Here is a 13,245-nt window from a genome sequence, read left to right on the forward strand (position 1 = left end):
CAAAGGAAAGAGGTGGATTTGCCCTGCCAGACCTTAAACTTTATTATGAATCAGCAGCATTCTGCTGGTTGAAAGACTGGCTGCTTCTTGAGAACACAGACATCTTGGACCTAGAAGGTTTTAATAACGTTTTTGGATGACATGCATATTTGTGGTATGACAAGGTTAAAGCACATAAAGCATTTAAAAACCATATTGTCAGAAAAGCATTGTTCAGTGTCGGGATAATTTATATGAATTTTAACAGGGAGAAATGTAAAGTATTGCACTTGGGCAAAAAAAAATATGAGAGGCACAAATACAAGATGGGTGACACCTGGCTTGAGAGCAGTACATGTGAAAAGGATCTATGAGTCTTGGATGACCACAAACTTGACATGAGCCAACAGTGTGACGCGGCAGCTAAAAAAGCCAATGCAATTCTGGGCTGCATCAATAGGAGTATAGCATCTAGATCAAGGGAAGTAATAGTGCCACTGTATTCTGCTCTGGTCAGACCTCACCTGGAGTACTGTGTCCAGTTCTGGGCACCACAGTTCAAGAACGACACTGACAAACTGGAATGTGTCTGGAGGAGGGCAACCAAAATGGTCAAAGGCCTGGAAACGATGCCTTATGAGGAACGGCTAAGGGAGCTGGGCATGTTTAGCCTGGAGAAGAGGAGGTTAAGGGGTGATATGATAGCCATGTTCAAATATATAAAAGGATGTCACATAGAGGAGGGAGAAAGGTTGTTTTCTGCTGCTCCAGAGAAGCGGACACGGAGCAATGGATCCAAACTACAAGAAAGAAGATTCCACCTAAACATTAGGAAGAACTTCCTGACAGTAAGAGCTGTTCGACAGTGGAATTTGCTGCCAAGGAGTTTGGTGGAGTCTCCTTCTTTGGAGGTCTTTAAGCAGAGGCTTGACAACCATATATCAGGAGTGCTCTGATGGTGTTTCCTACTTGGCAGGGGGTTGGACTCGATGGCCCTTGTGGTCTCTTCCAACTCTATGATTCTATATCCCACCTTTTCCTGCAAAGAGCTCAAGGTGGCATACATGCCCCCCCCCTGTTTAGTCCCCACAACTTCTCTGTGAAGGCTGATCAGGGAGAGAGATCATGACTGGCCCAAGGCCTCATGACCAAGTGGGGATTTGAACTCTGGTCTCCCAGATCCTCATCCAAGACTCTAACCACTGTACCACATCTCAATATTACCACCTCTCAATAAAACCACCTCTCAATATTAGTCATAATCTAAGCAGATCCATCGAAATGAATGACCATGGGTTCATGAACTTCAACGGGTCTACTTTGAAATGGTGGTTTTGTGGTCCACTGCTGAGTCCCTGCCCTACAATAAACATCACCACATGCTCTCGAGTAACCCTCTGTAGACCTGTAGATCCATGGAAAACATGATCCATGGAAAATTGCATGATCAAGAAAATATGGCTCAAGTAGGTACAGTAATAATAATAATAATAATAATAATAATAATAATAATAATAATAATAATATTTTATTATTTGTACCCCGCCCATCTGGCTGGGTTTCCCCAGCCACTCTGGGCAGCTTCCAACAAAGATTAAAAATACATTAAATTGTCACACATTAAAAACTTCCCTGAACAGAGCTGCTTTCGGATGTCTTCTGAATGTCAAGTAGTTGTTTATTTCTTTGACATCTGATGGGAGGGCGTTCCACAGGGCGGGTGCCACTACCGAGAAGGCCCTCTGCCTGGTTCCCTGTAGCTTTGCTTCTCACAGTGAAGGAACCGCCCGAAGGCCCTCAGCTCTGGACCTCAGCGTCCGGGCAGAACGATGGGGGTGGATACGCTCCTTCAGGTATACTGGACCGAGTCCATTAACAGCTTAGCTTCCATATAAGAACACAAGAAGAGCTTGCTGGATCATCTAGCATGCTATGCTCACAGTGCCGACTCAGGTGCCCATGGGAAACCCTCAAGCAAAACCCGAGCACAAGAGCACTCTCCCCGTTCCAACATCATTCAGAAGCATTGCTGCCTCGAACCATGAAGGCAGGACATAGCCATTGTGGCTACTAGGCACCGATGACCTTATCCTCTATGAATTTCTCAAGTCCTCTTTTAATACGAGGTACAAAACACACCCATCTCCCATTGCACACAAATGGAAAACCGGTGCTGCAGATACCGTATTTCTCTTCTGGGGTTGGTCAGGTTTTTTGTTGTTGTAGGTAGTGAGCCAGCTGGGAGTCTGCCTTCAGCCGGATTTGGCTCAACAGTGCCTAGCTGCCAACCCCTAAAAATGACAGATGATGCAACTCTGGCCTGAAACAAACACACACACACACACACAGCAGCAGCAGCAGCAGCGGCTCAGGTGGTGAATGCTTGTGCAGGAGGTTGAGATGTTACCCACAGCCTAGTTTATCTGCATCCATATTTTTTTTTTACCAGCTGAACTTTTATTGTTTCCAAAACCAAAAATGAAAACATTGCTCTGTTTGATGAGTGGGGAGGGGCTTGGAAGGAAGTGTGGTCTTGTATAGAGAGGGGTGGAGTAAAAGGGGGATCTGGATTGGAGGAGTGGGACAGTGCCATGTCTCTCTCCACGCTGGAGGGTTGAGGGAGGGAGTGGTTGGTGGGGAAAGGGGTGCCACGGATTTTGCAGCTTGCTCTGTCTCCCTCTGGCCTCTCACTGCACTGCTTGCTCGTTGGCGCTGCTGCCAGAGTCCTGGGGCTTCATCACGTCTGGGAGATCTGGGGGGGCTGGAGAAGGGATCAATGTGGAGGGGCTCAAAGGCATCTTCACTGGCTCTGAAGGCCAAGCCAACTGTTGCTGGGGCCTGAGGTCGTGCTGTCTGGCTGCTGAAGCCACAGTCTCCGAGGGTTTTGCTGTCATCCAACAGCTGGTCATCCTTGTATAGCCTTTGTTCTTCTGGGGGGTCTCTTAAGTATCCCCTCAACAATTCTTTTCAGCTCATACACCGTACTGGACTCCTTGGCGTCTGTGAAGATGGTCGTCTTGTGATGTCGGATCATTAAAAAGACGTCTAACCTCAGCCCAGACCCCCCCAGAGAGAAAAAAGCAGCAGAACCCCCAGTCATCTGCATCCATGTTTTGATATCCACCCATCTGCTCATTTTCTTCCACATTCTCCTTTTTGCTGGCACCAGACAAAAAGAACTAGGGAAGGAGAAATTAAGCCAGGTAATAATTGCCAGCCCTCCTTTGCTGCTCATGTATCTCAGGAACATCTCCCTGCTGCGTGGGGTGTGTTAAGGTCATGATCTTCCTCTGTTGTGCAACATCGAAACCTCCACAACAGCCTTAACAAGGAGCCGTGGAAGTGAAGCTATTCGAGGTGCCAAGTCCAGCCCTCGCTCTTTATTTTCTAAAAGCTGAGAAACTGTGGAGTATCACGCTGGCAAAAGATCTGCTTCCTGGAGGCTCAAGAACAGGCAACTCTAAGGTCCAAGAGGGCAGAACAAGCCTGTTAAGCAATTGGGGTCTTGGACAGAGTCAAAGTGCAAGAAAGAGACATAGCACAACCCTTCGTTTCAGCATTTTCTTTCTCATCCCGAACACAAAAGCTCTCAGGCCCGTTGCGGTTTTCCGTTCCTCGAGCGTGAAAATGGAGAAGGGCTCCGAGGCAACGCTCACAGGCAAGGAAGGGGTAAGTTGCAGAGGGTTTCGTAAAATCATAGAATTGTAGAATTGGAAGGGACCCGCAAGGGTCATGTAGTCCAACCTCCTGCAGTGCGATGACAGCTAAAAAATCCTCAACAGATGACCACCCAACCTCTGTTTAAAAACCTGCGCTGAAGGAGAGATTTGTATCCCACCCACCATATTAAAAAGTCTGGACCATCAGAATTATTTTAAATGGGTCTGTCACTACGGCTTTGCCCAAAAAGTGCTGCTAGATGAGGGGCAAGGTTTACAAAGAAATGTCATTGTTCCTTGATAGCTGGGAATAACTCTCCAGCTGTTGGAATGCAATACAGTGGTACCTCGGGTTACATACGCTTCAGGTTACATATGCTTCAGGTTACAGACTCCGCTAACCCAGAAATAGTGCTTCAGGTTAAGAACTTTGCTTCAGGATGAGAACAGAAATTGTGCTCCGGCGGCACGGCAGCAGCAGGAGGCCCCATTAGCTAAAGTGGTGCTTCAAGTTAAGAACAGTTTCAGGTTAAGTATGGACCTCCGGAATGAATTAAGTACTTAACCTGAGGTAAAACTGTATGCATCACAGCCTAGAGAGGGTGATAACCTGCTGCTAAGGGCTGATGTGAGAAATGGTATCAGATTCAGTTGTGTAGTTCAAATTTGAAGGAGAAAGATAATTTCTGGATGGGGTTGACAGACCCTCCAAGTGTCCCTATTTTCCAGGGACACCCCTGATTTAGAGAAGCCATCTCAGTTTCTGATTTGATCCCAGAATGTCCCACTTTTCCTTAGGATGTCCCTATTTTGATAGGAGAAAGGTCTGAGGGTATGGTAAGGTCTCCCTATTTTCACTGGAGAAATGTTCGAGGGTATGGAGTTATCTGACCCGCCGAGCTGTCTGAAGGCAATCCTGTATAGGTAAATGGGTTGTTTTTTTAATGTTTAATGCTTTATTATGATTTTATGTTGGAAGCTGCCCAGAGTGGCCGGGGCAACCCAGTAAGATGTGTGGGGTGTTGTTGTTTAGTCGTTTAGTCGTGTCCGACTCTTCGTGACCCCATGGACCAGAGCACGCCAGGCACTTCTGTCTTCCACTGCCTCCCGCAGTTTAGTCAGACTCATGTTTGTAGCTTCGAAGATTTCGCCTGAAATCATTGCGAGTAGGCTGAGACAGTATAAACAGTAAAATTATCATTTTGGAATGAGATGTCTCTATTTCCATCAGAGAAATGTTGGAGGGTCTGGGCTGATTTTAAAATGGGATGCAGCCTTGAAAGGGGGTCAGGCACTGGTTGCTTACTGGAGATCTGCAGAGGCAGGACTTAGACTCAGCCTAGATTGAAAGCAGCATGTTGAGAATGAACCCCAACGGTTCCGGATTGAGATGTGGTGCAAATAGGTTAGCCCCACTATGCAAAAACCAGTGGATTGAAGCCTGAGGCCTTAGTATTTCTGAGTCCTTCTGGGTGTGGGCTCCCTATGCCTTAGTTTCATCAGCACCAGAAGAGTCTTGTCTCGCCAGTTGCACTTGAGTGTTGCAAAGGCCATTAGAAACCAAAAGATAGGTAAAACATCTGACCTCCAATGCTCACTAATGCAGCGTCTGCCTGGGGAAGGCGGTCTAAAAATGCATTGCTCTTCTGAAGACAGATTTCTGTTGGCCAGGTGGGAGAGCTGCCAGAGTCTGAATCTGCATCATCAAAGCCTCTGGAAGACAGGCTGGATCTCCTCCCTCCAGGCAAAAGTCCCCAGGCTGAGATGGAATCAGAAGTTTCCCAGGAACTGAAATACTTTATTGTCACTTGTACAACTTGTATACAGTGAGATTACACTGGAATGGAATGCTCACCACTAAGACTGAATCTTAGAAATTATTTTTATTAGCTAGGGAAGTGCTAGGGGCAATATGGAGAGCAGGATTTGCCCTTGGCTAGATCAGCATCGCTCAGTTCTTTACGAGTTTTCTTTGAATTGTAGAGTTAGAAAGGGACCCCAAGGGTCATCTAGTCCAAGCCCCTCATAGCTGTCAATGTTTCCCCTTTTTTAAGGGAAATTCCGTTATTCCGAATAGGATTCCTCGCAAGAAAAGGGAAAAGTTGACAGCTATGAAGCCCCTGCAATGCAGGAATCGCAGCTAAAGAATTCCCACCAGGTGGCCTGAAAATAATGGTCACGACTATGGCTGTGCACACAATATAACTTTGAAAAACATCCTTTCCCTTATACCGTGGTACCTCAGAAGTCAAATGGAATCCGTTCCAGAAGCCCAATTTACTTCCAAAATGTTCAGAAACCAAGGCACGGCTTCTGATTGGCTGTAGGAAGCTCCTGCAGCCAATTGGAAGCCGTGGAAGCCACATTGAACGTTCGGGTTCCAAAGAATGTTCACAAACCGGAACACTCACTTCCGGGTTTGTGGCGTTCAGGAGCCAAAACATTCGACTTGCAAGGCATTCGGGATCCAAGGTATGACTGTACTGAGTCAGACCATTGCTCCATTCTAGCTAAGGGTTGTCTCAGCCTACTCGCAATGATTTGAGGCGTACGTCTCCTTCCTGGAGACACCAGGGATTGAACCCAAGGCTTTCTGTGTGCAAAGCAGAAGCTTTAAGCACTGAGCTACAGCTCCTCCCCAACCTGATATAGAACCCTTCGTTTTATACCAGGCTGCAAGCTGTCCTTGCAGTAGGGTTTATTCTGAAATGCAATGCATTTGGGCATTATTAAAGCTCTTCCCTTTCCACAACGCCACCCACAACTGGCACATTCATGTCCCCATGCTCCTCATACTTCAACATTATTAAGTGCCAAGGAGTCTTGGTTTCAGACGCCAGCACTACATAGCTGACCATTAGAAAGCTGTGTCTATTAGCTTTTTTTTTTTTTTAGCTGCCCTGAAGACTTGGTAGATGGGCATTATAAAAAAAGGTTAAAAAGACATGAATGAATAAATACTTTGTCTCCTGTTTCCATTCGCAGCTGCACTCCTGTGGTGCCCCCCTACCCACCCTAATTAAGAGCAGGAAGAAGGGATTATTCTGCCCCACACCCAGGGAGACCTAAAAGTGCAAGCAACCTAGCACATGTCAGGCGCTTATTCTTTAAACAAAGCCTGGGCATCCTTCCAACAATTATTTTTAGCGTTCTTATATCACTTTTTGATGCTACAGAAATGTTATATTAAATAAAGATAAAAATCCTTATTGTATAAATAAACCCTGTAAAGGAAGGGGGAACCCAGAAAATCTTTCCAGAGCTGGCATCTGGATTTTAAACCTAATTTGCAAAAAAAAATAATAATAAATAGGTAGCTACATTTTCATTGTTTTTTCAGCGTGGTGCAGTGGTTAGAGTGTTGGACTATGACATGGGAGAGCAGGGTTCAAATCCCCACTCAGTCAGTTAGACTGACTTACCTCACATGGTTGTTGTTTTTTTTGGAAGGACAACAGCAGAAATCATTCAACGTGTTACGTACTTAAAGGTTAATCTTGTTATTATCCATCAAGAAAGGTGCTTGAGGTGTAGCTTAGCAATTAGCCAGACTGGCGTGATGTTTGCTGAGGTAGCATGAATCCTGATTGGCTGTGTTGTTCTGAGGGAGTTTCTTTCCTCTGTGTGTTTGTTTGAATATCTCCCTGCTGTGTACAAGGCCTGGTGTAAGAAAGACAAAACCTCTCTGGTCCTTTTCATCTCAAATTATATGCTGTTTTCTGCTCAAGTTTCCTTGGCAAAGCATTGTCAGGATTCCTGTTCTCTCTGGACTCCTAGCCTTATGCCTCTAGTGCTTTGCAGGATTGCATAAGCAAAGTTGCAGGCCCAAGAAATTGCAATGGAAATGTCAACAGTGAAGGAGAAAGCAGCCGAAGAGCAGGAACGGGAAGCAGCTAGGGTCACAAGAGGTGAAGCTGAAACACACACACACACACACACACACACACACTTTCAGTTTAAGGGAAACTTCACTGAGCTAAAATATTGAGCTGGAAGGGAGGCCTTGCTCTTGCCAGCAACTGCGCTGCAGCGTTTTGCACTAAGTTCAGCTCCTGGGTCAAGCACAGCCGAAGCCCCACACAGAGCATATTGCAATAATCCAATCCTGAAGGTAACCAATGCATGAACTACTACGGCCACATTTTCCTGGTCCAGGAACTGAGGGGTGTGTGGCCTGGGAAAAGTCCTGAGGGCCAGATAAAAGCCATATTTGGCCCCCAGGGCCTAAGGCTCCTCACCTGTGCTTCATTCAGTGGCTGCACATTCACCTGAGTGGACCCAAGAAGAAAAAACAAGCGAGGCCCACTCGTTGCCCTGGAGATACCGAGTTAATTAGGGACTCTGATTACCTGTCATGTTTTCCCTGGGTACCTGCCTGTGTTTCCATTAGCTCCCAATTTACAACCGGCAATTGATTTCTAATTGCACTGGCGGCCTGAGGAGAGCTGCTCAGGGGCAAGGCTGTGAGATTTACAAGCGGGCTGATCTGAAGTTCAGAGATTTATGGCTCAAGTGGAGCGGAAGGGAACTGGTAGCTGTTGTGATATATAGGTTTGAAAGATAAGAAGAGTTGCTATATAACCCTGCTGTGCACCCTGAGCTCAAATGTTCCCAGGGGTAGGCAAACTAAGGGCCGGGGACCGAATGCGGCCCAGTCGCCTTCTCAATCCAGCCCGCGGATGGTCCAGGAATCAGCATGTTTTTACATGAGTAGAATGTGTCCTTTTATTTAAAATGCATATCTGGGTTATTTGTGGGGCCTGCCTGGTGTTTTTACATGAATAGAATGTGTGCTTTTATTTAAAATACATCTCTGGGTTATTTGTGGGGCATAGGAATTCGTTCATTCCCCCCCCCAAAAAAAAATTTAGTCTGGCCCACCACATGGTCTGAGGGACGGTGGACCAGCCCATGGCTGAAAAAGGTTGCTGACCCCTGGTTCAGCCAATACAGCAGAGCAGGCCAGTAGGTCTTTGATTTCTGCATTGCAGGGACTCTCCTTCCGCGGAAGTTTCTAAGCAGAGGTTGGGGGGCCATCCGTCATGGATGCTTTAGCTGAGTTTCCTACGTTGCAGGGGGTTGGACTAGATGACCCTTGGCATCCCTTCCAGCTCCATGATTCTACGTTTCTTTCTGCTTCAACAATATCTCATTATGTTCCTATCATTTTAGGTAATTGTATTTTGTATAAATTATTTAAAAAAAACTATAAATAAAACATGTTCTAATTACAAACAAAAAAACTATAAATAAAACATGTTCTAATTACAAACAAAACATTTAAATAACTACCTTTCTATTGGTAGGATGGGGGGGGGGCATGAGCGTAGCCAGGCTTTTTGTTAGGGGGGCAGAATCTCAGATTTGCATTGATTTTTACTTATTTGGCTATGCCCATGGGGGGGGGGGGTCACAGGAAGGAAACCAGGTCGGAAGGGGGCCACGGTTGGAAAAAGGTTGTGAAACACTGAGTTAAACCACTGTGTGAGCAGCGTTGAAGGAACTTCCCTGAGGCACAAGCCTGGGCAGTGTGTATGGAGGCCCTGGGCTGCCCAGACAGCAAGATAATAATAATAATAATAATAATAATAATAATAATAATATAATTTATTTATACCCTGCCCTCCCCAGCCAGAGCCGGGTTCAGGGCAGCTAACACCAATAAAATGACAGTAAAAACGTAATAGGGGGGAAAGAGAAGGGGGGAAACCAATTTAAAATACAGGTTAAAATATAGTTTAAAATGCAGCCTCATTTTAAAGTAGCTGATAAATCAAGACCATAAGGGAAGGGAAACATAAGGGTCAGACTGAATCCAAACCAAAGGCCAGGCGGAACAGCTCTGACTTGCAGGCCCTGCGGAAAGATGTCAAGTCCTGCAGGGCCCTAGTCTCTTGTGACAGAGCTTTCCACCACGTTGGGGCCAGTGCTGAAAAGACCCTGGCCCTAGTTGAAACCAATCTACCCTCCTTGAGGCTTGGGACCTCCAAAGTGTTGTTATTTGTGGACCTTAAGGTCCTCCGCGGTGCATACCAGGAGAGGCGGTCCCTCTCAGCCTCACCAATGTGGTCCAAAGGATGGCAGAGCAATACTGCCTCCGACACTGGAGGCGGGAAAACAGCCATCATGGCTAGTAGCCAGGGACAGCCTGAACCTCCTTGAATTGGTCTAGGCCTCCTCGTTGGAAGTCCTCCAAGTGAGTGGCCATCGCTGCAATATACAATTGCCTGCCCGTTAAATTGTCGCGGGGGAGGTTGTGCAAAAATGAAAGCGTTTCCGTCTTTGGCAGCTATATTGGAGGCTTCATCCAGAAAAGACTGGACCTCCCTGCATGATCTTTGCCACGCAGTCCACAGGGAGCAACCCATATCAAAGCGGCAGTGTAAAGTCTCCCTCTGATTGCTGCCCTCCAGTGTTATTACTGGAGTTGTATAGTGATAGGCAGCCCTTGAAGGCCCATCTGATCTTGCTCTCTCAGCCAACTATTTCATGTTTTCTTTAGAAGAACTCGTGATCCTGTGTGTATCTAATCTTGTGTATCACCAGCCCTCATAATAATGTTTTAATGGCGAGTTAATAGTCCAAATAAACCCTTTTCTTTCTTTCTTTCTTTCTTTCTTTCTTTCTTTCTTTCTTTCTTTCTTTCTTCCTGCTCTAAGACTGGGATGGAGACCCCTTGCCCCCTCCAGATGTTTTCATTTATTTATTCTGCTCATAAAAAATAGGTCTATGTTGACACCTCCTAGGAAATATCAAGGCAGTGCACACCACTAAGAGAAGCAGTGTGGTATAGTGGTTAGAGTGTCAGACTGGGATCTGGGAGACTAGGGTTCAAATCCGCCAGTACTAGAAGAAGAAGAAGAAGAAGAAGAAGAGGAAGAAGAAGAAGAAGAAGAAGAAGAAGAAGAAGAGTTTGAACTTGATATCCCGCCTTTCACTCCCCTTAAGGAGTCTCAAAGCGGCTAACATTCTCCTTTCCCTTCCTCCCCCACAACAAACACTCTGTGAGGTGAGTGGGGCTGAGAGACTTCAAAGAAGTGTGACTGGCCCAAGGTCACCCAGCAGCTGCATGTGGAGGAGCGGAGACGCGAACCCGGTTCCCCAGATTACGAGTCTACCGTTCTTAACCACTACACCACACTGGCTCTCACTAGCTGGAGCAACGGGTCTGTGTGTCTGGCTAGTGACCAGCAGGTTGGTGGTTTGAGCCCACTCAGGAATGGCTGTGGGCAGGATTCCTGCATTGCAGGGGATTGGACCACATGACCCTCAGGGTCCCTTCCAACTCTATGATTCTACGCCTATGTCCCACCGCCACTGTCCCTTCCAACTCTATGATTCTACGCCTATGTCCCACCGCCACTGTCCCTTCCAACTCTATGATTCTACGCCTATGTCCCACCGCCACTGTCTGTTATGTACTGAGTTGAATATATTTCACTGTCCCTTCCAACTCTATGATTCTACGCCTATGTCCCACCGCCACTGTCCCTTCCAACTCTATGATTCTACGCCTATGTCCCACCGCCACTGTCCCTTCCAACTCTATGATTCTACGCCTATGTCCCACCGCCACTGTCCCTTCCAACTCTATGATTCCACGCCTATGTCCCACCGCCACTGTCCCTGAAGGCATTATGTCCCTGAATACCAGTTGCTGGATCAATATGGCTAACCTGATCCAAAACACCCACCCACCCCACTCACACATGAAAACAAAGATCACCACAGCCAATCACAAACAAACAACCACACCCTAGGCCAACCCTAACCTCTCTCACCACCAAAGAAACACAAGTGAATAGCAGAGAACCTGCACAAGCGACGCTGACACAAAACCCCACATATATGAAGTAAAATAGAAACATCGCCACCTGACCCCACCCCCATTCACCTTTCCCCCCTCCACCTCTTTCCCACCTTTTCTTCCTAATGTCTCAACAAATGAAACTGATCTGTAAAAAATGTTACTTGAAAAAAAGAGAGAGAGAGACATTGCACATACTTTTGTAAACCAAGAAAATCTGCTCAGGTCCTGCTTGCAGGTTTCCCAAAGGAAGCATCTTTTTGCCCACTGTGGGAATAGGATGCTGAACTAGATGAGCCATTGGCTCTCTTCACTGCAATATCATCATCATCATCATAAGTAAGGGGCACAGATCCTATAATACACAGCCAGCTCTGGGGGCACTTGGTAGTTCAAATTGTTTCGGTTGTTCTTCCGGACCCTCTGTGATTCTGCACCAGGTCAACTGCATTCTGTTGAAAGAGGCTGCATTGTGAAATGTGCCTCAAATTAAGCAAGAGGAGCGGGTTGGCAGATTTTCACTGCTGACTAAGAAGCAAGGCTAACTGGGGAAGGGGAGGCAGTGCCCTTTAGACAGTAAAAATATTTTCTCTGCTGCCTTTTGAGGTAATGTCTCCCCAGACACTTCCTTGCTTGTATCTATAGTCTTAAGGTATGGTTACCAGATTTTTTTCAATGAATCCAGGGGACACTTTTTTTTTTAAGCTGTATAGCAACAGGGTGTGTATGGAAGTGAGGGCTGGACGATAAAGAAGGCTGATCGCCGAAGAATTGGTGCTTTTGAATTATGATACTCTTGAGAGTCCCATGGACCGCAAGAAGATCAAACCTATCCATTCTGAAGGAAATCAGCCCTGAGTGCTCACTGGAAGGACAGATGCTGAAGCTGAGGCGCCAATACTTTGTCCACCTCACGAGAAGAGAAGACTCCCTGGAAAAGACCCTGATGTTGAGAAAGATGGAGGGCACAAGGAGAAGGAGACGACAGAGGATGAGATGGTTGGACAGTGTTATCGAAGCTACCAGCATGAGTTTGACCAAACTGCGGGAGGCAGTGGAAGACAGGAGTGCCTGGCGTGAAGAGTCGGACACGACTAAACAACTAAACAACAACAACAAAGCAACAGGGAGTCAGTAGTGGGGATGGTGAGGCAAAAGACCCTGGGCCCAAGCATACAGTGGTACCTCGGGTTAAGTACCTAATTTGTTCTGGATGTCCGTTCTTAACCTGAAACTGTTCTTAACCTGAAGCACCACTTTAACTAATGGGGCCTCCTGCTGCCGCCGCGCCGCCGAAGCACAATTTCTGCTCTCATCCTGAAGCAAAGTTCTTAACCCAAGGTACTATTTCTGGGTTAGTGGAGCCTGTAACCTGAAGCATATGTAACCTGAAGCGTATGTAACCCAAGGTACATGCACTGTACATGCATATTGTTATAAAGGTGCCAAGCCCTTCTTTCGCACCCTGTGAAACATAAATGCACAGAGTTTTAAAAAAATTGGGCAACAGCTGGCCGCCCATGACTCCCAAGCCTCCCCCGATCAGTCAAAACAAAGGGGGAAGGGGACATGAGATCACACAAGACACATCATATGGGGACTTCCGGCAAGGGAAAATGGCGGGCACCATGGCAGCCAGCAGCTCCTGAAGCCAGCCAGAGCCAACTGTGCTACCGGACTGGCTCCGGGCTGCTGAGACTGCCGCTGCCATGTTTCCCGGGGACAGATTTGCAAATCTGGGGACATTCCGGGGACGGAATTTGTCCGGGGACAGATTTGCAAATCTGGGGACAGTCCCCG

At 46.7% G+C, this 13,245-nt stretch overlaps 1 protein-coding gene, 1 long non-coding RNA gene and 1 pseudogene across 4 annotated transcripts in view; 1 reads left to right on the forward strand and 2 right to left on the reverse strand.

Moving 5' to 3' along the window:
- LOC310769618 overlaps positions 1-13,245 on the reverse strand; it is a 100,999-nt gene that overhangs the window by 78,195 nt on the left and 9,559 nt on the right. The window lies entirely within an intron of this gene.
- On the reverse strand, positions 2,414-3,120 carry LOC310768050 (elongin-B-like; annotated as a pseudogene). The gene has a single exon. The product of its transcript is annotated as an elongin-B-like (transcript).
- LOC310769416 (solute carrier family 2, facilitated glucose transporter member 5-like) overlaps positions 3,402-13,245 on the forward strand; it is a 48,424-nt gene continuing 38,580 nt past the window's right edge. For both annotated transcript variants that reach the window (XR_014551633.1, XM_083628753.1), the window contains exon 1: positions 3,402-3,648. Coding sequence is in view for 1 of the 2 variants with exons in the window: in XM_083628753.1 (XP_083484879.1) it covers positions 3,607-3,648 (42 nt within the window). In the remaining variant the exon portion in view is untranslated. The remainder of the gene's footprint in view (positions 3,649-13,245) is intronic.

This window comes from Podarcis filfolensis, assembly GCF_964270895.1.
Source record: "Podarcis filfolensis genome assembly, chromosome: 8".
Taxonomy (NCBI): Eukaryota; Metazoa; Chordata; class Lepidosauria; order Squamata; family Lacertidae; genus Podarcis; species Podarcis filfolensis.